Here is a 27,782-nt window from a genome sequence, read left to right as displayed (position 1 = left end):
CGAAAATATCGGCAAAATATCGGCAAATATCGGCAAGCATAAAAAATAAATTTTTCAAATTTTTAAATATAGCCGATATTTTGCCGATATTTTCAAAATATTGCGATATTTTGCCGATATTTTCCGATATTTGCCGATATTTTGAAAATATCGCGATATTTTCTCGGCGATATATCGTTTTGCCGAAAATATCGCGATATTTCCGAATATCGCCGATATTATCAACAGTGATAAAAACTAATAATTTCAAGTATGTTGAAAAATTAAAATGAATAAAATTTTTTGAATTATTGATCGGAGAGTCCACAGTTTTTGTATTTTTGTACCAACGTTTCGAATCCCAAATGGGATCCATCTTCAGGATAAGAGAATGATGATGAATAAAATTAAAAATTATATAAAATGAATTACTTTTAAAATTTTAATAGTTAGTTATAAACGTCAAACATATTGTCATTATTAATAATATTTACTTTTAAACCTAAAATTAATAATAAGAAAATCAAAAAATAAATAAATAATAAATAATAAAATAATAATATGTTGAAAAATTAAAATGAATTAAATTAAAAATTATATAAAATGAATTACTTTAAATATTTTTTAGTTATAAACGTTGAACATAGAGTAAATGTTCGTCAAAACTAAAAAATATTTGAAGTAATTCATTTTATATAATTTTTAATTTAATTCATTTTAATTTTTCAACATATTATTATTATTATTATTATTTATTTTTTGATTTTCTTATTATTAATTTTAGGTTTAAAAGTAAATATTATTAATAATAACAATATGTTTGACGTTTATAACTAACTATTAAAATTTTAAAAGTAATTCATTTTATATAATTTTTAATTTTATTCATTTTAATTTTTCAACATACTTGAAATTATTAGTTTTTGATTTACTTAAAAAAAAAAAGAGAATATTATTAATAATAATAAATTTCCCTTTTTCTTGGTCAAACTAGCCGTTATCATAGCTGTTATTTTTAGCCGTTGAGTCATGGATTCTCTGCCATGTCTATTTAATGTGCTAAATGTGATTTGCTCATTCAACTTGTCCTGACGATGAACCACACTGGATGGTTCGAAACGCGTCGACATAAGTTTTTCTATGTGATTTTCGCCGAAGATTCTTCAATAAAATATATTTTCATGTTAAATGTTCGAAGAAATGTCTCTACCATAGTAGTCCTCTTCATTTGCACACAATATGTTTGATAAAATGCCTTCACATAAAATGTTTGTGAAAATGCTTTAAAGAGAGCTTTTGCACTACTATTTGTTGGATAAAAAATTGAAGAAATTTCTGTAAGTTAAATCAGTGATATTACTATGGGAACATTACAGGGAGGCAGGGCTTTAAGATCTATGACTTTTCATTTGTCCCAACACAGTACAAGGTTGTTTCATTGGCATAGAAGCACAAAGGCTAAGGTCCTAAGCTCCTCCTTTTTCATCTTAAGGTATTTCAAATTCTTTGTGTGTCATTGATCCTTTGCAAATAGCATTATTGATAACGCAACTAGGACACTACAAAAACTTAGCAGCCTTTAACCATCAACAAACCTAGAAATCTCTAGCAGTGGCCATGTTTCAATCATAAGGGAATCTCAATATGGCAATGGCATTATTCATGGATAAGGTTCAAAAGCATATTCTAACTTGTGTTCTGCATGAGTTGCAATTGAGGAAACATAAATTAGTAGCAAATGCTTAATGAAGGTTTATTTTGAAGGTGTCTTCTTAATGAAGAAATACATCTTTTGCAACCTCAACTACCAAATGTTATGTTAAAGAAACAACATGTAATGCAGCAAAGGAATTTGAAACATAAAATAGATTTCAACCTACCTTCCTAGGAACAGATGGTGCTTGCAAGTGTGTTAGTAGTCCTAACCAATATGCATTTGATTTCATGTCAGACTCATGCCTCATCAACAATGTTCTTTTAGCCTGCAAAACACATTCCCAACCAATTCGTCAGTGTAAAGGAGCCTCGTGAACATAATTGAATAAAAGTCCATGAGACATGCATGACCAAAAATGCAGCGAAAGAGAGCAGTCCATGAAAATTTGACAAGTGCCGAGCGGAAGTATGAATCTCGAAACAAAACTAACTAAATATATTTTCTAAGCATAAATTTTGGTTGGACACCATTATTTGTGATCAGTTAAGTTTTAAATATGCAACTGTTCAGTGATGACTTGTTTGTAGTTTAAACTTCAGCTAGAAAGACCAAGAATTTGTTTCTAAATTGGATACACTGATGATCTGCATGAAGATCAGCCTGGGATATGTTTCCATCCTGGTCAAAATAAATCGCAGGTGGATCCTCCAAAAAGAAACTGTTTTTAAATAAAACATCCGATTAAAAACTTCCAGAAAAAATAAAACAAAAGTAAGAGGACCTAAACTGTAAACATTTTCCTTATAATTTATACCCATGCCCTATTTTAAAACACACCAATCTGATGAGTGCAATGTATACCTATCATGCATGTCTACAATGCTTACATGCCATGTCAATGTTTACACACTCATTTTATGTGTGAGGAATGTTTACATATAATGTCTTAACTCTCGTAGCTAATAGAATATACTAGTGGGAACTGTCTTTCTGCATATATTTACCAAATATGAATGGTTTGATTCTTGAAATTTGAATTTTGTATGCTTTTTGTTCTTAGGATTTTTTGGTTTACACATATTTCTGTTTTTGTGTGTCATTTCCCCATATCCATATCATGGCTTTTTCAAAAAAATTGGGCGGATCCATATCTGAATCTTAACTCTCATGGCTGATACAATATATTAATGGGAACTCTCTTTTTCCATATATTCAACAGATTATGAATGGTTTGATTCTTGAAATATGAATTTTGCACGTTTTGGTTCATAGGGCTTTTTAGTGTGTGTGTGTGTGTATCTCTGTTTGTCTTTGTGTGTCATTTCCCCATATCCACATCATGGTTTTTAAAAAAAATTGGGTGAATCGATATCTGAATTTGAATGTAACATTGGTTACAGTTTGGAACAATGTTATATAAACTGCACCAGTGACCAAACTGACCTACCCCAATTTATATATGCAAAGCATTTTGATGTATAAAGCAAGGGTCCATAATACACATGACCAAAATAGTAGAGACTTTAGGTTTATGATTCAGATTCAACATTTTAAATTTTTTAGGTTTTAAGGCTTTAGTGGGTTTATCGTTTCAAGTATTAATGGGTTTAGGGTTTTAGTGGAAGGGGTCTATGTGTAGGTTTAGGGTTTTAGTTTGTTAATTTTAGTAATTCCTTTTAATATATGCCTTAAAGTGGGCCTTGCACCTTATCTACAGTGCCTTACAAAACCATCCAATTTAGGGAAAAACGGTCAGTTCCATACATAACCAGTCGATTATGTTACGGAAGCAGACATCTCTGATTGGAACCACCAGTTCAGTCCAAAACACTCAACCAACCAATCTGCCCAATCAGTTCTGATCAATATTTTAAAAAACAATGAAACTGGCACCAGAACCAATTTGTTCAGCTGGCTAGACACATGGAACCAGATATTTCTGACTGGAACCACCAGTTAAATCCAAAAAAATTTGGAACCAGGCTACCCAATCAGTGCTGATAAATGTTGTAAAATCCAGCAGAACTGGCACCAAAACTGGTTCGTTTGGCTAGCCAGACATCCAAAGACACTAAATTGAGCCTCAAACCAATTGAGGGACCAGTTCTTCCATACCAGACTGATATAGAACAGGTCACACAGGATCTGGGACAGGTTCCCTATAAATTCTGAGTTTGAAATTTTTTACTCATTTCAGAAAGAAGAACCAACAGATTGAGAGCAAAGGAGAAATTCAAAGTCATCCATCAAACTGAGGGAAATCATGTGTTTTCATCACCATTAGAGTATTTTGTAGAGTGGGGATTGATAAACTGACACCACGGGAAATTAGTGGAAATTATTGCCACACTCTAGACTCCTGTAGTGGCCCTCAGGAGTCGAAAACACTTGGAATCTTATCATGAGTCAATAACAATCAAATGGGAAGGATAAAATCATAATTTGATTGGTTATCACATTTAGGCTCAGATCAATGAAGATTTGTGAAGATAATTAAAAAAGTCGTTAACTACCATAAATTCTTATACATAAGTTATGGAGTCGATCTTAGGTGATATGTGCACTTAAGCAAAGAGTCCAATTTGAGCAAGACTCCCTAATGGTTGGGAATCTTGGATTTATGTTCATGTTTATGAAGGTATATGCTTTCAGAGTTTTCATGTTTTATATATTTTTTAGTAAAATGGTCCCTAACTTATTAACTGATCTGATGCCAATCGGAGTCCAACTCAAGTCTGGTCGCACTATCAAGCAGTTCCAAACTTCCAAGTCCACTTCCGACTTTAAACATTAGCTGTAACAACAATAGTTTGGACTCAAAAGCATACAGATTTTGTGAACCTATCAACAAGAAAATCAATGTTAGCAAAGATGTCATTTTTTATGAAAACTCATCATTCACAAAAGAAATAGTAGACACATCTTGGATATTTGCCCAAAAGCAAATATAATCACAACTCAAGGAAACAAAACATCCAATTGTTAGTTGCTCAAAGACAATTGCAAAGAGGAGGAAAAGACTAGAAGAAGAGGAAAATGAGAAACAAGCATCTAAACAAAAAATTGAAAAGAAGACAAAATAATACTACTATAAGACCATAAAAGCATTGTTACCCAAGTGGGTGACCCCTAAGAGAAACTTTTCACCTATTCATCTCTTTCAGCCGGAAGCCAGCGGCCCCTAAGAGCCACAATGTAACCAATACAACGTGCCATTCATATCTCCACCATCCACATTAGTCATATGTTTCCTCGCCCATTTATCAAGAGCACATATTGGAAGGTGGGCTTCTGATCAAAAGGTACTTTATTCATTATGCAATCGGGTGCTTATGCCTATTTGTATTTGGGCATTGTGGCATGGGTTATTGGGTGACTTCGAAGAATGAAGGGTCTTGGTCCTATTCTTGTTCCCTCATGTTAAATGGGAGGTTGATTTTCTATCCTTGTCCAGTGGAACCTCCCCTAATGACCCATGGCTTTAGGAAGGGGCACTACTTGGGAACTCATGACTGAGATAGCATAGCCCTATCCTTATTCCATAGTTACCACTTTCCATCTTATATTATGAGCCATTATTCCACCTCCCTTCTTCAAGTTAACTAACCATTGGCTCATTGGGATTCGGCATCCACATATCCTCATGCCTTGGGAAGGGCCTGGAAATACACCCTTGGAGGTTGATGCAGCTAAAAAAAACAGAATATGATAGCCATTCTCAGCTATGGGTTCTAACTTTTTCCTCTTCTCCTCAGGGACATGTGAATAAGTTAGGAACCCAAAATTCCTAAAGAGCCCAATCTTGAGCTTCTTCTCACAAAATCCTCCTCATGTCTTGCTCCCCATCACTCTATGTGGACTCCTGTTCTACATATACATTGTATTGTTACACGCCTTTGCCCAAAGAAAGAAGGGTAGCCCCTGATCATGCAACATAGCTCTAGCTGCCCAAACAATGGCCTCATTCTTCCTCTCTACAAACCCATTTTGTTGTGGGTTGTAAGGAATCGTCAACTCCTTAATGCCTACTCTTGCAAAAAACTTCTTGAATTCCTTGGAGGTATACTCGCCCCCATTGTCAAACCTCAACACCTTTATCTTCTTCTGTGTTTGGTTCTCCACAAGAGCCTTAAATTCTTGGGACCTCTTGAAGACCTCAGCCTTAGTCTTCATGAAAAAAAACCAAGTCTTCCTAGAGAAGTCATCAATAAAAGTGACATAGTACTCATATCCACTCAATGATAACGAAGACATAAGACCAACACATCAGAATGAACCAAGTCAAGTATTCCCGCTACCCTGCTATCACTACTTGGAAAAGCATTATTGATGTACTTTCCCTAAGCACACCCCTGTACACATCTTGGTGCTCAATACTAAAATCTGGTATTCTTGTAACAATCTCCCTCAATCTCCTTAGAGTTTGATGGTGCAAGTGGGCCATCCTCCTGTGACACAACTCACATAGATTGCTATTGCTAGTGGTCAAAACCAATGCTCTACTAGATTGAAACATGAACCTGTATAACTTCCCATGGTGGACTCCAATCACTCTACAAAAGTGATATTGGATCCCCTCGGATACATAAGAACCTGCCCACCATAAAATACCACCTCATATCCCTTGTCCTCAATGGTGGCCAATGAAATCAAGTTCTTCTTCAACCACGAAACATATAAGACCTTTGTCACTTTTAAGGGGAGATGTGAGTCTGTGACTCCTAAAAGGATATGGTCACGATCCCAACACCAACTGCCCTCATTGTCGAGTCATCACCAAGCACCACCACTAGATCTCCATCCCTCTCACGAAGACATGTAAAATACTCCCTGACACCTGTCACGTGATGTGAGGCTCCATTGTCAATGTACCATATTCTAGAAGGTGTATCACTAGTGGCAAGACTCACCAACATGGAGAATTCCCTCTCAAACTTGGTGGAAAACGCATCCACCTCCGTTGAGGTTGAATTTGTCTTCTTTCCGTTCATGTTAGGACACATAATTGCATAGTGCCCCATTTCCTGACAAGCAAATAATCTCACTTTCTCCTTTTGCTTACCCTGTTGTTTGGTCCCACTCGTGGACCCCTTCTAGGACTTCTTTCCCTTTGTTGCAAGAGCAACATTCTCCTCATCATCCCCACCATGTTGGCTTCCACTCTTGCCATTCTGCCTTATCTCCTCTTGCATGAAATCATACCATAGACTCCCCCAATCTAGAAGATGCTCACAGGTCACAATCCCACCAATGAAGACATCCCACTTCTTTGAAAAACCACTCAAAGCAACCCTACCCAACTGTTGGTCTAGAACAGTCTCTCCCACTAAAGCATAAAAATTGATAGCTTGTAGGCTTGAATGTAAAAATACACGAGGTATTTGTAATAATAATTTATTATATATAAAATTGTACAAGTGATAAATATTACAATGAGGACCCGCCTATATATACCTAAGCAGGTGTCCTTTCATGACTAGGCATGTCTTTTAGACATTCCTTTTCACTTAACTTAATAACTATTTAACCTATCCAATATTTGATTATTTAATATTTACATTAATTTTATTTATTTTACTTGTTATGAATTATATTCATAACATAGCCCCTTCCTTCGGAAGCTTTGTCCTCAAAGCTTTAGTGTTGTCGATTTTCTTCACTTAGTGTCAGTCGTCTCGATGTATATAATCTGGGCATCATTTCGTCATGTAGCTCATCAGTAACATTCCCCCTTTCTTTTTTTATTAATTTTTTTATAATAATTTTTTTTAATTTATTATAAGTTTTTTTTAATATATATATATAATAATAATTAAATAATTTAAGTAATTAAATTATTTTAATTAATTAAATTATGTTATTATAAGATTATTATTATTGTATTATTGTAATGTTTATTGGCCGATTATATATTAACCTCGTCATATATATAAGACCACCCTTATACCTCGTACGAATCATGATAAGGACGTGACCATTGAGACCCCCAACCGACAAGGATTTTACGACTCAGTCAGGAACAAGATTATACAGACTTTTCAATGGAGACTGGAATGACAGCAACCTTGTCGGAAGAGCAGCAGTGTTGCAAGGAGACATGGCGGAGAGCGGGTGTGGAAACAAAGTGGCAGTATGCTTTTAACGAAGACAACCATTGGTAGCGGCGTCTATCCCACTGGTGGCTATCGTCATGCCCCAATACGAAGAAAATTTAAATGTATGGTTTTGTGGATGAAAATTCACTGCGCACCAATAACATTTGTAACTAAGTCGAAATGTTGTGACATGGTTGTAACAGAGCCGCCCTTCGTTGCGTCGTTCTTGTGGGTCAAAAACATTTGGATCAACCACATTTACAGTTTCAAACAATTCTGCAGTTATGTCGTAGGCCTTTCGACACATAGCACCTCTTTCCCTTACCCTTACCGGATCAAGACCATCATTTTTTCTTATGTCTAAGCAAACTAGGATTAAATGGTTTAGCGATAAACAAGAAATTGCACTATGGACTATCTCAAAAATCTTGAACAGTATTTTCATTGTCATTCCTGTGAAATCCATACTGGAGAGATGATCATATAGAAGCATAATTGGGGAAGCAAATTTGAGAGGTTTGGATCTCTTGAGTATGCAGGGGGTATGAAGGCCATCTCTAAACACTACAAACTCTACATCAGTGCAGATGTTTATAACATTGAATGTTATAGAACCAGTGCACGTCTTGACTAAGCAATTGTGCCCAATTCTCCACTTGCAGCAACTAATAGCACATGAAGTATAAAAAGGATCGTTCTTCAAGAACTGAGCCTTGATAGGGTAGTGGCATAACAAAGGATGTGACTTCAAATTTCCAGTTTCCTTGTATTTTAACGTGTGTAGTGTATGCATCTGCTCCAGACCACCATTAGGCATTCCAGGAATCAGCCCAAATGCATCCCATGATGAATTTGCAGAATTTCCAGGATTTGATATAGGCCTTGCACGATACATATTTGAAGATGTAGGTCCCTGAGGCATTGCTGACGAAAAATCAACTATCTCCATGGAGGTGAACCTTGAATCATGTAGAGCCCAGCTACTTATACTCCTTCCCCTTCCTCTTCCTAAGGGAGCACAAAGAAGGGAATTTTGCACATCAAACCGAGGAGCAAGTCCAACACGATATGTCTGACTTCCCTTCACCGATTTTTGACCTCCCTCCACATTCAACCGAGCAAAGGGTGAAGAACCATAACGCTTCTTGTCAAACTTTACAGATCCTTCTCTCTCTATTTGTAATGGGGTATATTCCCTGCAGTGATCTAAAAACTGTGCCTCACCTTCCTGCAATGACTGGCCATTATCTGGAAGCCTGCCTCGCTTCTTGATAGGTCTTGTCTCATCATCCTCTTCACCATCCCAATCAAAAGATTGAAACCGAGTGACTCTCTTTCTATGTTTATGGTTGTGATCATCATCATATTCATGTGGATCTTCGTTACTACGACCAAGTTTATCTTCACCATTATTAAACGTAATGTTTTGTGCATTATTTTCATCATTTTGATCATGGATTGATGGATCAAGTTTACCAAATTCATTTAAGGGAACATGTTGCACAACTTCAAATGTTTCAAGGTCATTTTCATCATTATCATCATCATCATCTTCATAGTCATCTATGTTTTTAGGATCATCTTCATTCTCATCATAATCTGTATTTGACATAACCTCTTCTTCAAAATTTTCCATATTCATATCATCACCTTCATTTGGATCATCATCTTGATCTATATCATTCTCATATTCATCATTATCTGTTTCATCTTTGTTTTCATTATTATCATTCTGATCAAAATCTTACTTTCCTGCTTTACCGTGTTTCGTTTCTTTACTGTCGCTATTATCTTCCTTATTATCGATTTCCCTTCGACATGCTTTAACTTCTACATATGATTTTTCTAAACGCTGAAATGCTTCTTGAATTTTACTAAATTGTTCAACTCATTCAGGACGTGAACATAATGGCACATTGTGTGGCGAACAACATTCAAAGACCCACATGATTATATTGTACGCCATGGCCCCGATACCACTGAAGCATAAAAACTGATAGCTTGTAGGCTTGAATGTAAAAATACACAAGAGGTATTTGTAATAATAATTTATTATATATAAAATTGTATAAGTGATGAATGTTACAATGAGGACCCGCCTATATATACCTAAGCAGGTGTCCTTTCGTGACTGGGCATGTCTTTCAGACATGCCTTTTCACTTAACTTAATGACTATTTAACATAACCAATATTTGATTAGTTAAAATTTTACATTAATTTTATTTATTTTACTTGTTATGAATTATATTCATAACACCCATCGCAGCCAACTCATCTCTCACTTCAGTGATTTTAGTGAGGTATGATGCTACAGTCTCGGTCTTGGTCATTTTGGTACTTCTTAATTTTTCTAACAACACCATTTTCCTATTTTCATTGGTGCTTTGATAAAGTTTTGTTAAGGACTTCCACATCTCAAAAGCATACTTCATTCCTGACACATGGGGAATGAGGTGATCCTTTATGGCATCTAGGAGAAGCCTCTTTGCCTAGACATCCCGCTTGTTGAAATTCAACAATGTCCAAAAACTCAAATTCTTCAAGCACCAACACAATCTTTTCCCTCCATGGACTCAAATTTCAGCCCTATTTAGCCTATCCTCAGCGATCAAACCTGTAACCATTTGACTTGTTCAACTCAACACAAAAGTCCAACTCTGAACAAAGGTAAATGTTGCTCCCTTTCAACACTTATCTCTGTACATACTACAAGTTTTTTTATTTTGTTCAATGTCTCAACACATTCGTCCACTTGGCTTTGACATCATGTAGAAATTTTGTGTGTAGACCCACCCCAGTTTCAAGTTTAGTGATTCCTTATCAAGTTTAATGTCCAACCCACATTTAATATGTTGTTGTCATGAACATGAATATTTCCACAAATTGAAACACATAGAATCTATTTTTTTACTTTTGGTAAGATAAGAAACAAACAAGCACATAAAAATTTGACACAGTTGTTTTTGGTCAAATGAACTTGGAAAAACCCCCAAGGCAAAACCAGTGAGAGGATAAATTTTTATTTCTTCTAAGAATTTATTACAGTAGTGAAATCAACAATAAATGCAACTTATCTCCCTTGGAAATTGTGCCCAAATTTCCTAGAAATTCATGTGGCCTCAGCTCCTCAATTTATGTGCCTAAGCTACCTTCGAAATTGTGCCCAACCTACTCAAAAATTCGTGTTGTATGGCCCTTGAAATTTCTGTTGTAAATCCCTTGAAATTTGTGCCCTATTCACCCTTCAAAATTGTGCCCACCTATTGTATAGCATGTGTATTAAATGCATTTTACTAGCCCTGAATATTCATGTCACCTACTGTGCACTAAATGATGAACAACTGCTCAAAATTTGTGTTGTACCTTGCCTCGATTTGTGTGCCATCTGCTTGGGATTCGTGCCCTATCTCAATTGTTCTTCGGACTGCTCTTTTTTCTTCAATTGTATGAATTGCACCCTTCTTCTTCAAGTCATCTCATCTTGTGTTCTCTCCTCTTCTCCAATACTCATGAAGAATGAATTGGTGTCTCTTCCCCTTTCTTGACCTTTTGTCTTCTCATAAGAAAACCCTAAGATACAATGGCAGAGATTTGATCTCAGCCATCGAGATCAAGGGTGGAGATATAATCTCTCATTGACCCACTTAAGTCACTTAGATTTTAATATTCAAAAAGTCACTTTATCTGCTCATCAACTTTTTCATTTATTAAACTAAAAAGTCACTTTATGACTTTAATGCTCATAAAGTCATTTTAACTTTGCTTCTCATAAAGTTAAATCAAGGGGTCATGTTAGCCAATTCTTCCTAGGCAAGACCTTAGGAAACACTTGTCCTTGGTACACTTTTTCTAACAAAATAACAATTTGTCGCCAAGATGCCATGAGATAACAATGGCAAAAGCCTCCTTTAATCATTGAGAGCAAGCACGAAATAGTTTCTTTCAATTTTGTTCAAATTTAGTTTTCGTTTACTTGATTTTGTTTTAATTTTAGTGTTATTATAATTAGATTTTATACAGATTTAATTTTTTTTATTAATTTATATTTTAGCATCTATTTCAGATTTTGTATCTTATTATTAGATTAAGTTTTATAAATCTTCACAAATATTATTTGGTTTAAAAATAGTTTATTGTTTGGATTGCCGATTGGACATGGAAGATTTGAGGCCAAAGATCAAGGAGAAAAACAAACTTACATGGTTATAAAAGCCGCATTAGTATAGGCTTGAAGGGGAGGGGGTGAACCAACAGAAAGAAAGTTTGAGCTATCGTTAAGTATTCTTTTGAAGATACAGTAGCTTGGGTCAGAAATATGGAGATGACAAGTTGTGCATCATTCTCAAGTTGATTTTTGATGGACTAAAGACCTTAGGAGAAGGGATTAGTAAAAGGAATTAGGCTTGTGTACTATTATCCTACTTATTCCTATTGTTAATGTTTTCCTTAGCTGGAAAATTCAATATTGAGTTTTGTACACTGTTCTCTAAACTTAATAAAGGATTTGACGGCTAATGACTGGTGAAAAGACATTTTCTGTAATTGTGTGTGGATTTTTCTAGCATTTTGTTGTGAATGTGTTATCCTTTCAATTCTTAGATAATAAACTATTTTGAATTCTCGAACTGAATTATCTTTCTTCTTTTCACTAGTTATATATAGATGTCGAAATGTTAATTTAGTCTTCTCCAAGTGATGTTATACATTGTACTTAACAAATTGGTTAAGCAGTGAACTATTTCTTGTTATAAACTATTTATCTTCCTCTCAACATCTTTTAGTTAAAAGTGTTTCCTCTTCGAACTGAACTATATGAACTGCTTCTTTATCCCAATTGGCATAGTTAGATATAGCATAAGAGGTAGATTTAGTTACATTAGTTAGTTTTATTATTGTCATTAGATGAAATTGCATTACATTTAGAAAGGCATTATTGAATTGAAGTCTCCTCTAAAGGAGCATTTCATTCAGTGGCAATCGAGCCCACATACCGGTGGACGTCAACATACCAAACGAATAAAGGCCTAATTGGGGTGTCGATTTTTGAATTTTCGACAAGGTACAGACTAGAAAACACTTTTTTCATCTGATAATTACTACCTAATGATCTTCAATCAATTTATCTCATGCCTCTGATACCATTGAGCAATTATACACAAAAGGTATCAACAATAAATGCAGCAGAAACATTAAAGATCATAGAAAGACAGCCATGCACAATAGAGACAATATTTTTACCGCAGGAAACCCAACCTTGTGAGAAAACCCAACAAGCTTTCTTTAGGAGAAATTGTTTTTCAGCAAGGTTTATAAATCCAATTTGTCTAGAAATTTGTGACAAAATCCAAGTCAAAAGTACCAATCAAACCTGGTCAAACTCCAGAAAATCAACACTAGTCAAACAGTAAATTTTTGGCCCTGTGGCCTACAGCTGCCTAACACCTTCGGTCAACCCCTCAAACAGCTGCCTCGGTCCTCCTTTCAGCCACAAAAACTCATCCTTCTTTGCTTGTTACTTGAGGATCCTTGTTGCTCTTCCTTGGCTCTCCACAAACTTTATCATTTGTTGCAACTTGTTATTTTCTCCACACAAGAATATTCCTTCTTGCTCTTTGTTCACAAGGAAAATGAAATGTCACATCATCTATATATACTAGTTGAATGGGGGTAAAATTATCCAAGGGATAGATCCTTTCATGTGCTGGGCCGACTTGTCTTCCCAAGCCGACTTGGTGCCCCAAAAATATTTTTATATTTTAATTCTTCATAACTCATCAAGGCCGACTTAGGAATGTGGGAATACCTCCCGATGCTACACAAAAATCAACACTCCCTCTTAGTGAGGGAGGTATTCTCCTCAAATGCACATGAGCTTGCTATGTTGATGCATGTCTATAGATCACTCCTTCTTGGAGTAGGCAAAGTGACTCTTCACATGCATGTCCATAGATCACTACATCCTGGAGTAGGCAATGTGAGTATCCTAGGCCATTTACCATTGGCCAAATCAACCAAATCAGCATGGCCTAGCCAATTTCCTTTATGGTTCCTCAGGTAAATATATCGATCTCCTCTGGTCAAATCAATATGACTCAGCAAAAGTCCTTCATGGCATCTCGGGAGAGGATCTTCACCAGGACCATTCACCCTTGGCCAAATCAACATCGCCCAGCGAAAGTCCTTTATGGCTTCTTAGGTGAATTTCATCTATATCCTCTGGTCAAATCAGCATGACCCAGCCAAAGTCCATGGCTACTCTAATGAATGTATCCAACTCCCCTAGTCAAATCAACATGACATAGCCAAGTTCATTTGGCTTCTCACAAGATGGTCTACCCGACCCTATAAAGACATCAACACTCCCTCTCAATGAGGGAGACATTTTGTGTGAAAATTCCTGCACTAGAATCCCCACTGCAGCAAATTGATGTTACTTCTCCTACTTTATTAAATCATACAAGTTATTCATTGTCTTCTACGGTAAATTTCGAAGTAAATACATCTGCAGCCTTCGCTTAATTAATATATTTGCGGAAACAAAATACTAAGCAAGAAGGAATAACGTAACACATAGGACACAGTTATTTTTGGACAAATAGTCCTCGGAAAAACCCAATGTGAGAAAACCAATGCAGCAGCTATGAGGGTTTATTATTATTAAGCAGTAGCAAATTCTGAATACATCATTGAATGCCTCACAGGGTTATTCAGTTATAGAGAGAAATACTAGTCGAAGCTTTGTTAGTTTACCTCACACGATCACTGAGAAAAAGTCTCGATTGTTCCAGTTGCTGGATGAGGTGCCCCTGGCAGGCTCTATGTTATCACTGCACTCCCTCTGCGATGTCCCAGCGTCAACCCTCTCAGGCACAGTGTCACCCAACTGGGGAATCGATCAATAGCCCAGAGTCACTGCCCTCATCCTCCTGGTCTCACACGCCCACTTCCGGCTACTGAAACTGACCATCTGCTCTGACTTTCGGCTTTCTCTCTTTCCCTCTGCACTGCTTCTACGTGGCCCTTCTGGCCTTCCGTCAAGGCTACTAGATCACTTTCTCCCTCTCTCTCTTGATGATTCTCCAGCTGAGAATCTCACTCTCTCCAAAAGCTATCCCTACCCCTCTACTGCAAGAAATCACCTCAATCGATATTCCTCCTGAGAAATTCTCACTTCAGAAAATCGATTTCCTCAATCTCTTTGTGTCTTTTCCAAATGACCCTCAAGCCCCTTCTTATATCTTCCTGTTGGACAACCAACGACCTAGATTAAAACATAATCAAAGGCTCAGATCGATTTGACTTGATCCATGGCTTTTTCTAGAAGTTTCACCCCTAATTAGATTAATACCCATTAATATTTTAATTTTCCTAAGTTTAGACTTAGGAACCCCATTAAAAATATTAATTATTTTAATCAAATCACTTCTGGGTGGAATTTCCCAAAACGCTTTCTGCGTTCTTTGGAATAACTGTAACCAAGCCTCCTAGGAAAATTTGAGGGTTTAGAGGACATACAATGCTACCCCAAATCAACACTCCCTCTTAGCGACGAATGTGCTCTAGCAATACACTGCCTCTCTACATATTGCTCTGAATCTGAAGCATCGTCTCTGCATTGATAGTTTTTGACGTATTGTGCACCAAACACAGCGTTGCCGCTGCCACTATATTGTTGCCTTTGACCCTACCACTGCCAATGCTACATCTATACTGCAGCTCCCTCTCAAACGCTGCATCTTCTATGCTGCTAGCACTGCCACTGCTAACATTGCATCCGTATTGCAACTCAATTACTGAGAGAAGCAACTGAAAACACCCAAAACTAGACAAGTATCCAGTGGTTACACCTTGGTGTTGACATCTTGACTGTTGCTAGTCCCACTCTGCCTCTGAAGCATGGAAAATTTTAGGGGCTAATGTTCGCCCAGTGGGCTAATTTTCCATGATTTTTCCACAAAAAATATTCGCCAATTTCCAATTTTATAAAAGATGATTCGCCCAGATTTTAGAATATAAAATTATTTTACCTTAAAAATCGCCAACATTATATAGAGACTATATATAAAATAATTATAAATTTGATTAATTTTACAAATATATTAATAAACATTTATAATTTTCATATTAGGGATTAGTGAGATTCGCCAATGTTTTAAACTTCAAGAAAATTTTCCATCCTTAAAATTTTCCTTGCTCTGAAGCCACTAAACTGTTGAAGCTTTGCACTGTGCCTCCTCGCTCTACTACCTCTCTGCTCTATGTTGATCAGTCTTTGGCTCTCCTAGCCACTGCATCTATCGAATCAACACTCCATGGCACCAACAAAAGCTCCACCAGCCCACTACTCCTAATCATGGGCTCCCGTAGCAAAGTGACCATCCAAGACATGGGCTCCTCAAGGATCCAACCCATCTGCAGTCCTCTTGACTCAGCTCTATATCAGCCCACCTCCCTCCAGAGGTATCTCTGTTGGCATGGAGAACTCCTCCCCATCGATCTTCGCGGCTGCAACCTTCAGATCATGCTTCTCATCCTTGTCCTTTTTCTTCAATGGACACTGGGATGCATAGTGGCCCATCTCGCCTCATCTGAAGCACTTCACCTTGGAGACATCCTTCTTTCGTCCTTGTTGCCCCAGCTGTCCCTTCGATGCAAGGGTTGCGTTATCCTCTTCCTCCACTTTGGGCTTCAACCCACTGTTGTTGTTGCTCCCATCAAGTTTTACCTTGAGAAGGTCTCTCCTCATCTCTTCTTGTTTCAGAGTTGCCCACATCTCGTCCCAATTTGGCAACACTGCCCTGCCCAGGATACTTTGGACAAAGATCTGCCAATCATCTAAGACAGAGTTTAGAGCCAATCTCACTAACTCCGAGTCTTGAGGAGTGTGTTCCACAGCTGACAACTCATCACAAGTATCCCAACTTCGTAAGGAACGGATCCACTCGCTCTCCCTTCTGCATCTGAGCAAATCCCAGCTTCTGCTCTATGTACATCTTACGTTGCTTGGAAGTCCCCTGATATAATGTGGCCAAGGCATCCCACATTTCCTTAGCTGTCCCTTTGTTGGCAACGTGGCATACCACGTGATCCTTGACCCCGTCCAGGATCATCCCCTTTGCCTTGGCCATCTCAACTGCGTAACTTTTCAACGGATCTGCGTCCGCAAGTTCAGCACCACATTATCAACGTACATCTTGAGGGCATACTCATCAAGCAGGAAGGTCATCCTAGCCTTCCAGATGGCATAGTTGGAAGCCTCGTCCAACCTGTCATGATCCCTCAAGCCACTAGTTTCCATCTCTTTCAAAAACTGTCGAACAACTCCCTCTTTCTCCCTACTACGTAGCTCCTCGGTTGACTTATGCACTCCTGATGCGGCTTGGTAAGTTGTTGCTCCTCTGCTACTCAGCAATCAAGAAATGTTGATTTCCTCGGCAAGAAATCACCGAGGAAGTATTCCCCCACTATTCTCTGTTGCTTCTTTTTTCTAACGTCTTTTCAGCTCGGCTAAGCTGCCTAATAAAAAAATCTGTGTACACTAGTTGCTCCTCACGTTGAAGCTCAGCGTTGTCTACTCTGCCACTACAAAAATCAAACTGGAAGCTCTTTCTCTCCATCAAATCACTCAGAGAGAGACTCCCTTGGATTTTCAACCCTCTTGCAGGAACTATGCAAACCCCCTGGGGTTTTTCGACTGGTTGTGTCCTATAGCTTTTCGATTTCCCCTTCTGCTCAGCACTGGGATTTTTGGTTCTACTCCTCTTGCTTCTCCTACACTAGCTGTGATACCATGTGAAAATTCCTACACTGGAATCCCTACTGCAGCAAACTGATGTTACTTCTCCTACTTGATTAAATCATACAACATATTTATTGTCTTTTACGGTAAATTTCGAAGTAAATACATTTGCAGCCTTCACTTAATTAATATATTTGCAAAATCAAATTATTGGGCAAGAAGGAATAATGCAACACATAGGACACAGTTATTTTTGGACAAGTAGTCCCCGAAAAAACCCAACGCAGGAAAACCAGTGCAGCAGCTCTGAGGGTTTATTATTATTAAGCAGTAGCAAATTCTGAATACATCACTCAATACCTCACAGGGTTATTCAGTTACAGAGAGAAACACTGGTAGAAGCTTTGTGAGTTTACCTCACACAATCACTGAGAAAAAGTCTCGATTGTTCGAGTTGTTGGATGAGTGCCCCTGGCAGGCTCTGCACTGCCTCTACGATGTCCCAGCGTCAACCCTCTCAGGCACAGCATCACCCAACTAGAGAATTGACCAGTAGCCCAGAGTCACTGCTCTCAACCTCTCGATCTCACACCCTAGCTTCCGACTGCTGAAACTAACCCTCTACTCTAACTTTCGACTTCCTCTCTCTCCCTCCACATTGCTCCTCCATGGCCCCTCCGACCCTACGTCAGCCTCTGCGTCAAGGCTATTGTATTACTTTCTGCATCTCTCTATTAATGATTCTCCGGTTGAGAATCTCACTTTCTCTCTGGAAGCTATCCCTGCCCCTCTACTGCAAGAAATCACCTGAGTCGATTTTCCTCCTAACAACTTCTCACTTCAGAAAATCGATTTCCTCAATCTCTCTATGTGTTTTCCAAATGACCCTCAAGCCCCTTCTTATATCTTCCTGTTGGACAACCAATGGCCTACATTAAAACATAATCAAAGGCTCAGATCGATTTGACTTAATCCATGGCTTTTTCTAGAAGTTTCACTCCAGTTTAGATTAATACCCATTAATAATTTAATTTTCCTAAGTTTAGACTTCTCACACTAGAATCCCTACTGCAGCAAATTGATGTTACTTCTCCTACTTGATTAAATCATAAAAGTTATCTACAGTCTTCTACAGTAAATTTCGAAGTAAATACATCTGCAGCCTTCACTTAATTAATATATTTGCAGAAACAAAATATTGAGCAAGAAAGAATAATGCAACACATAGGACATCGTTATTTTTGGAGAGCAGCTCTGAGTGTTTATTATTATGTAGGAGAAAATTCTGAGTACAAATCTGGGATGCTCAACTAGCAATCCTTTACAAGGAAAATACTGGACAAAAGACTGGTGAAATTATCTCACCCTGTCACTAGAGAATCAGTGGTTGATCCTACAGCTCTAGAGGCTCTGCATCACCCTCTGCATGGCATCTGCACAAAACTACATCACCCTGGGCAACTCCTGTGTTACCCCTCTGGGTATTACGCTGCCTCTCTGCTCTAGATCCTCTTTTGGCTGAGAAATCAACTTTCCTGCTCCCAAACTCACACTCTAGCTTCCAGCAACTGAACTTTGAATTCCCTCAGCAGAAACTTGACTTCCCCTCATTGACTGCACTGCCTCTGCGTCAACACTACGCAAGCGAGCATTAGCTTTCCTCTAGACGTCTTTTGTCCTCTCTACCTTGTACTCTCCAGAAATTCCTTCTCTCGGATTCTCACTACCCCTCTACTGCAAGATTTTTTCAATTGATTTTTCCTCCTCAAAACTTCTCACTTCAGAAAAACGATTTCCTCAATCTCTCTGTGTGTTTTCCAAATGACCCTCAAGCCCCTTCTTATATCTTCATGTTGGACAACCAACGGCCTAGATTAAAACATCATCAAAGGCTCAGATCGTTTTGGCTTGATCCAGGACTTTTTCTAGAAGTTTCACCCCTTATTAGATTAATACTGATTAATATTTTAATTTCCTAAGTTTAGACTTTGGAACCCCATTAAAAATATTAATTATTTTAATAAAATCACTTCAAGGTGGAATTCTCCAAAACACTTTCTAGGTTCTTTGGATTACCTGTGCCCAAGCCTCCCTGCAAAATTTTAGACTTAGAGCACATCCGATGCTACCCCAAATCAACATTTTGTATGACACCAAGCTTGTCTCTAAAGTATACAAACTTTGCTCTAGACAAAGGCTTGATCAAAGAGTCCTGCAAGAAGCTTTCGAAGCCACACTGCTTCACAACTTGCGACATTAGTTGTGATATACTCTACCTCTATTGTATTGAGCGCAACATAGGTCTGCTTCCCCCCGCTAAACCAGGAAATCATAGCCAATCCCAAGCTAAAGCAGCACCCGAAGGTGCCTTTTGCTCCTTTGCACTCCTGGCCCAAACTGAATTAGCATATCCCTGCAGCCTCACTTCATCACTTGATACATATCCCAAACCATATCCAACTGCACCACCTAAGTGCCTCAACATATGCTTTGTTGCATGCCTTCGCTCAACCATAAACTAGTTAGCTTCCTTCACTAGATCCATCACCACAACTTCTTCCTGGTCACCCTGATTAGGTGATGACACTGAAGCAAATCCTCATGTGGCAATCCTAGTTGCTCCCTTTGTCAGAGAAACAAACCCTCCTACCATTGTTGCTTCCTCTATCGCTGAAGCATATTCGGTTGTCTAGCATGGTCCCTTCATAGAAGGCAAACAACTCCTAGACATGACTTGTCTCTGAGCATCTTGCCAAGCAGTCTCAACCCATGACATCTTCTTGCAAGGCTGCTCCTTCCACTCTGCTTGATTGTCTACTCCCTCTGAACTGAAAGCTCTTCTGGTCATCTGGCAGAATCCTAGATGTTTATACAATCCTCCCTCTTGAACATCAATCATTCATGCTCATTCTATGCTCAAGCCCAAGAACCTGGCCACCTAGGGACTGGAGCAAAAAAAGTCCTCGTAGTCCACTCCTCTTTCTGGGAGACCCCTGTTGACACAAAACTCGCTTGTACTGCCATATGTTGCATCAATTATTGCGTTGGCAGTATCCATTATGGACCTATTCTTCCTTTCTACAAACTCCATTTAAGAGGCCATGGATGAAAAATTATAACCAAACAAAGAATACAAGGACAAGACGCTGACCAAAAATAAAATAATAATAATAATAATAATCAAGAGAGAGAAATATAACTGGAAGTACTTATCTCTTGATTTAGGAAGAAACTGTTGAGGATTGTCAACTTCCATTCTGACAAATATGTGACTTTTATTGCGTTGGACACCCATCGGCATCATCAGCAGCAGTGATTATTGATGCATGCTTCTTTCTCTTCCTTTTCTTCTCAAAAAGCTGGGAGGCATAGTGTCCAAAATTATGGCAAATGGGGCACTTGACTTTGACATATCTTCTTTCTTCTTCTCCTTGGGCACCCATGCCTAAGGTGGTTGTCCTAATAATCTATAGTCCCCCTTCTCACTTAGATAGGTGAGAGAATCTTGAAAACATGTCATGTGTCTAGAAGCACCATTGTCCACCAACCAAATATCACTATTCGTAATGGAATCTGAAAGAGAAAAAACAAGGACTTTCCCCTTAGAACCCTCTGACTCTATAATAACTTCCCCTGAATATTTGTAACACCATCCAACCTGTCTTCCATTCTGAGACTTGACACTATTTGGAAAGAGATCTAAAATCTAGTCAACTATTGAACACATTGTCTCTTAGGCTGACTTCAATGGTTGCTCTTTCAACAAAGCTTCGATACCATGTTGAATTGTCTACAAGGTACACAACAGAAAACATTTTTTTGATCTGATAATTACTACATAATGATCTTCAATCAATTTATCGTGTACCATGGATATCATTAAGAAATTATACACATAAAATATCAACAGTAAATGCAACAAAAACAGTGAAGATCATAGAAACACAGCCATGCACAATAGAGAGTGTTTTTACCTTGGGAAACCCAATCTTGGGAGAAAACCCAACAACTTTTCTTTAAGAGAAATTATTCTTCAACAAGGTTTACAAATCCAATTTGTCTAGAAATCTATGCCAAAATCCATGTCAAAAATACTACTCAAACTTGGTCAAACTCTAGCAAATCAACATTGGTCAAACAATTAATTTTTTGGCCATGCAGCCTGTGGCTGCCTAATACCTTCGGTCAACCCCCCAAATAGCTGCCTCGGTCCTCCTTTCAACCACAAAAGCTAGACCTTCTTTGCTTGTTAACTGAGGCTCTACTAATCTTCCTTGGCTATCCACAAACTATCCTTTGTTGCGGCTTCTTGGTTACGAGCTCTCCACACAAGAATAGTCCTTCTTGCTCTACGTTGGTAAAGAAAATGAAATGACACATCATCTATATATACTAATCGAATGGGGGTAAAATTACCCAAGGTATGCACTCTTTCATGTGTTGGGCTGACTTGTCTTCCTGGGCCAACTTGGTGCCCCAAAAACAAATTTTTCTTTTAATTCTTCATAGTTCATCAAGTCGACTTAGGCATGCAGGAATACCTCCCAATCCTACACAAAAATCAACATTGATAGGGTGATGATCCCCTGTTGCAAATAGGACAATTTTGCCTGTCAACATGTCTTTTATTATTAATATATTAATAACATCAGTGTTGCAAAAATCGTGATAACATCGAAAAATCGCGATTTTTTTCATTTTCCCGATAATATCGCATGATTAATTCAGTGATTTTTTCATTTTGAAAAATCGGGATTAAATCCCGATTTTTTCAAAAAAAAAACTTGAATTTGTTTTTTCAATTGTGCCGATTTTTTGATGAGGAGGAGGAGCAACAGGAGGAGGAGGTGACACAACCTACCCAGGCTACCCCTGTCACTAGTACAGGACATGGTCTACCTCCTATAGCTCCTAGTTCTTCAGCTTCTAGAGTACAGCAGAGTCCACTGCCAACTCCATCAGCATCTACATCTAGAGGGAAAGCTATTGCATTTTCTCGCAAGAGAGGCAGAGGAAATCAGTAGTATTAGTTGTTTGGTTCATTTCATTGTATATGACATTATGACTCATGATATGAGATACATTATTATATTTTTTGTTGATATTTTGAGGCTGAGTTGGGACTCAGGAGTCAGGACTGACTATTTAGGACATAATTCACTGTTATGTGTGATGTAGCACTAGAAATGATATTACACATCTTATATATTAGTTCTTTTATCATATTTATGTGTCAATGTATTTATTTTATGTTGTAGATGCTTTCGATATCAAAAAAATTGAAAAAAAAATAAAATTTTTGTATTTTATGATTTTTTCCCAATTATTTCCCATTTTTTTCCGATTTTTTCCCCTCGCCAAATTAATCCCAATAACGATTTTTGCAACATTGAATAATATTATTCACTACATTAACTTAATATACATGCTTTAGTGTTGCATTAATGACTTGAAGTACATTTAAACCATTTTAGGGTCTATGCCAATCCTTTACTAATAAAATGACTTCTGCTCCCTTCATTTTATTATCAAAAAGTATTTTCTCACTTCCTCTTTTATGTTCCAGGTTTCTTTGTTCATTGGGTTTTTGTATGAAAAATCCCATAATTCCCAGCTGAAGGTGTGCAGGAGGAATGTATATAGGGTCTTGTTTTGAATATACTTTGAAGATTTAATTGTACTGAAAGCTACAAAACACTCAAATTTATGTCTTCTCTGTGTGAGGTCTGATAGGTCTAATTGCTTCTACATGTTTTCTTCCACTCTTTTGTACTATGCCATCACCTTCTTTCCAGGCCCTTCCCTTGCCTAGCATTTGCATGTTTCAATTATTATATACCATTTTATCATTGTCTACTGCAATTTTTCTGCACTTCTAGTATTTGATTTGTTTCTTCAAGTTCATTAATCCTTCCCATTAATATTCTCATTTGTCCTCTTATTTACATTTTTCAGCATTCCTTTAGTTCTCACCATGCCATATCTGGTATGTGAGTTAAATTTACTTCCCCTTGAGGAAAGAAATAATGGGTGGAGAGAGAAAGATGGTACCCTATCCAATTCTCTCTGAGTTATCTTGTTACCATGTAGCCCTCTTAGAACACTTTTACATGCATCCACAGCTCTGTAAACCTGCCACATAAAATCACTACTATTAATTGGTTATAATGTGGTAATCTCAGGATTGAGTATATGAAATCCTCAAAAGATAGAAGGAAAAAGAAGATTTCTTAAATAAAAATAGATGCTACATACTTTGGCTGGCGTCGAAGTTACTGAAATAACGAACCATCCAAATTTCAGCCTATCCAAAAGGCTCAGCTCAAAGGAAACATCGTAAGTTAAGCCTAAAGTATCTCTTACTGTTGTAAAAAGCCTGTCAAACGGAGACATAATTAGTCAGGCACTGTGCAAACCTGAAAGCATGGCATACATCAAATTCATTCAATAATAGTTCTACACCATTGTGAAAAAAATAAAGGCTCAATTGGAGCTTGTTGGGGAGGTATGTTTAGCATAAAAATACTTTCATAAATAAATGAACTTCATCAGTTATGGAGAGAGCTTCAACAAATAATTTTTTTATGTTGCAGGCATAAGATTCTCTCCTACTCTTAAGTTTGTCAATTCCTGTGCAAATACAATGCTGATACTCACAGCAGTTATTCCATGTCTCAGTCAGAGGTGTTTAAAAACCATATAATTTATATACTACAATTAAGAATTTTTTCCAGAAGTGATGGTGCTCTTTGACAATAATGTAATTTATATACCTAGAATTAATAATTTCTGCCAGGAGTGATAGTGTCACGCAGCAATACAATGGATGACTTTGCTTCTTCCAAGGCAATTTGCTATCGCCAGCATCTATCATTTCCATATCATCAGTAACAAGTGATGATGCGTGTTCCCCTGAAATACAGAATGTTTTAAAGTGAGATTCTCTGAAAAAAATTGGCATAAAAAATATGAAATTTATTTTCTTGCATATTTTAACATCTAAAATTGTGAGAAAGGGACAACTCACACAACACCTTCCAAATTCATTCAGTATTCTCTTTTGTGGGGTATTAAAAAGATTTTACCAATATTTGCATATCCACAGGGCAATTTTTATGATAATCAATGAAGAAAATTCTACAATTACATATTACAAGACCTTTAATATAGCCAAAACACATTCAAACTACATGATAGATCTGAAATTTAAAAACGATAACCGGACACTATAACCAGACTCAATAACTTTTGCACATTATCCCAAGGCTCTTTCACTATCTTGTTGGCATATTTGGATGAATGATGCGTTATTTGATCTCTGTTGAGATTTTCCACCCTGGTGCTACCATCCAAGTATTTTTTCAAATGATGAAAAATGTGATGGTTCTTTATGCACTGCTGATATAACTACAGGTTCTTCACACATTTAAAGTGCTCATAAAATTGAAATCGTGATCATATTAAAGGTGTTCCAGTACATTATGCCTTAACACTGTTCATGGTCTCTAAACACATGCAATTATTTCTCTGTTGATGCAACACACTTAAAGTTTTCATATGCTATGGAATCTACTCTCCAGCAGCAGACATACTCTGTCCTTCTCATTTTTGGTCATTTCATGTGGTTTTATACATTCTTTAATTGTACCTATTGCCACAAAATCTAGCAGGCCTTGGAGAGGGAAACCCTTCAAGGTGTAAACTAGACAAAGAAGCAACAATGGAGTAGTGGTCCACTGTCACCACAGCCAAAACCCCCTGCTCTTTACGGAGTTCCACCAATGGAAGGATTCTCAGTACCTAAGAGATCACTTATGATAGGTATTTTAGGGTTAACATATGAAATGATCTCACTAGGAGGTCTTCAAGAAAGACACAATTTAAGTTCAAGGCTTCACAAGGAAGCAATTCGCTTTCTATGAAGAGTCCTAGAAATAAGGGCACAAGACCTAGGGTTTGATAGATTAGACAAGTATTGGAGTAACTCAACGTGAAGGCAAGGAAAAAAGATTTCTTGCAATGTGTATTAGCTAAGCCAAGGCTCATGAAACCTTCAAGAAATTCCTTAAGTTGAGGGAACAAAAACTAGGGTTTCCCTCTTAGGGAAAACACCTAGGGCAAGAGAATTTATGGATGAAAATGGACTGGATGCCCACCAAACTTATAGGTTTTGTGGCAAACTGTGCCCTCTTTATGTTTAGGCTCTCTAGACACCAAAATCCTTCCTCCGTAGAAATTCACACTAAGCCCTAGTTCTCTTCTCTAGCCTTAAAAGGACCACATTTACGAGAGAGAAAGGATGGATAAAATATGAGATTGACCACCAACAAGTTGGACTAGTGCCTTGTTCCTTGGGAGAATCTAGCTAAACTTGTTTTCAAGGATGCCAAAATTTGATACCATAGCGAGTAAATTTCAACCATTTACCCACAATGAAAAATGGATTTTTATGGGAGAGCTAGAATTAGTTCACCACTAGGACTATTTATCACATGTTATACATGAGTAATGTATGCAATATTCATCTAAATAGCAATTCAATTAATTCTCAAAAACATAGGGCATAATTTTACCATGACCTAGAATCAATAATTCCATACATTAGACATAGAAAAATAGATATTCAACAATAAAGAGCACTTACAAGACAACATGCAATAATTCCTTCCATTATCCAAAGAATAACTCCAAGAAATATCCAAGAATAAGCCCTAAATGTCAAAATGCATCCAATCGATCCAGATCTTCCATAAGAGAACAAGTGTGAATTCACTAGATAGGTTGAATTCCTCAATGAGGCCGAATTTCCAAGTGTGATGATGATGAGAGATAAAATGAAATGATCTCTAATATATATGTGACTAGCTAAGACCTATTTTAGCCTATGAGCTGCTAAAACAATAAAATAATGGGCAAACATTAATCAAGGTCATATGTCGAGCTTGTAGCAAATGTAAAAACAAGATAAATCTCCAACAATAGGGCCGAAAAGCTGACATCATGTCATAGTAGGCCCTTCTAGGGCTTGCGTTGAGCTCCTCTAGTGCTAGGACAAGTGTAGAGTACCTATGTAACCAGATCCGTGGGGCTAGGTAGTTGGATCCGCAGATCCTCAGATCAGATACGGATCCGGATCCGCAGATTCCCAGATCAAATACGGATCCGGATCTGGATCCACTAGGATCCGCACTATGCACTTTAAGAGTCGCTTTCAAAAATAATGAACCTTTCGTAGTAAATCCAAGCCTACAAAATCATGTGTTCTGCTTGATCGATTCTACAAACGAAGGTGCGTTGGTCGCACCAATTGGGTAACAAAACTCTGTCGGACATATGTGCGTCAAACAATTATTCAAATGGGCATTTAACATATTATTTAACATTGATAAATGTATGTCAAAACATATGTGCGTCACACGATTGTTAGCCTCCAGGTCCCATGTAAATTTATTTTGCCCACAAAAACGTAAATTTATTTTTCCCACAAAACAGTTAATGTGGATTTTAAATTCCCAGCTCCCAAGTGTTTGGTCTCTGATACTTTATCTTATTAAATTTCTAATCCAATTCACTTTATAAATGAATCTAAATAGTTTTGTTCTTTAACTTAATTTATAATAATTAAATATTTTAAATTCCCAGTGCCCAAGTGTTGGGTCTCCGATACTTTATCTTATTAAATTTATAATTAAATTCACTTTATAAATGGATCTCAATAGTTTTGTTCTTTAATTTAATTTATAATAATTTAATATTTTTTATAATAGGTAATTAATAATAATAATTTTTATAATAGTTATTATTATGTTTTAAGTTAATTATAAACTATTTAATTTGTATGAATACTCATTATTTAATACATAAATAATATATTAATTCTAAGCTTATTAATGGAATAAATTAATTATTTTATATATGTATTAAATTTTACAAATATATATAAACTATATATTATAAAATTTATAATTTTTATTTTTAAAATTATAAAAAAAAATATTTATATTATTTGTACTTGTCGTTTCATTCGCGTAATATATTAATTATTTTATATAAGTATTACATTTTACAAATATATATAAACTAAATATTATAAAATTTGTAATTTTTATTTTTAAAATTATAAAAAAAATATTTATATTATTTGTACTTGTTGTTTCACTTGTGTATCCAGATCCACATCCGAATCTGTATCCGTATCCACATCCGAATCCTGCTAACTTAGTAAAGCACTCCTAAAATCAACGTCTAGGATTGGCCCCTAAATCTCCCTACAAATCATCCTACATCCCCCAAATGTGGATTCCAAGCAC

The 27,782-nt window shown here is 37.0% G+C and overlaps 1 protein-coding gene across 1 annotated transcript in view; it reads right to left on the bottom strand.

Moving 5' to 3' along the window:
• The window catches only part of LOC149155551 (stromal processing peptidase, chloroplastic-like), a 335,427-nt gene that overhangs the window by 34,123 nt on the left and 273,522 nt on the right, over positions 1-27,782 (bottom strand). The window contains exons 19-22 of the mRNA XM_089445700.1: positions 24,246-24,384; positions 23,728-23,848; positions 23,524-23,604; positions 1,860-1,961 (exon numbers count right to left, since the gene is read on the bottom strand). Of these exons, the coding sequence (XP_089301826.1) occupies positions 1,860-1,961; positions 23,524-23,604; positions 23,728-23,848; positions 24,246-24,384 (443 nt within the window). The remainder of the gene's footprint in view (positions 1-1,859; positions 1,962-23,523; positions 23,605-23,727; positions 23,849-24,245; positions 24,385-27,782) is intronic.

Source organism: Pinus tabuliformis, chromosome 9, assembly GCF_031772625.1.
Source record: "Pinus tabuliformis cultivar Carrire ecotype Pingquan chromosome 9, CPIR1, whole genome shotgun sequence".
Classification (NCBI taxonomy): Eukaryota; Viridiplantae; Streptophyta; class Pinopsida; order Pinales; family Pinaceae; genus Pinus; species Pinus tabuliformis.
Note: the sequence above shows the minus strand (reverse complement) of the source record. Positions and strands in the feature narration are given on the sequence as shown.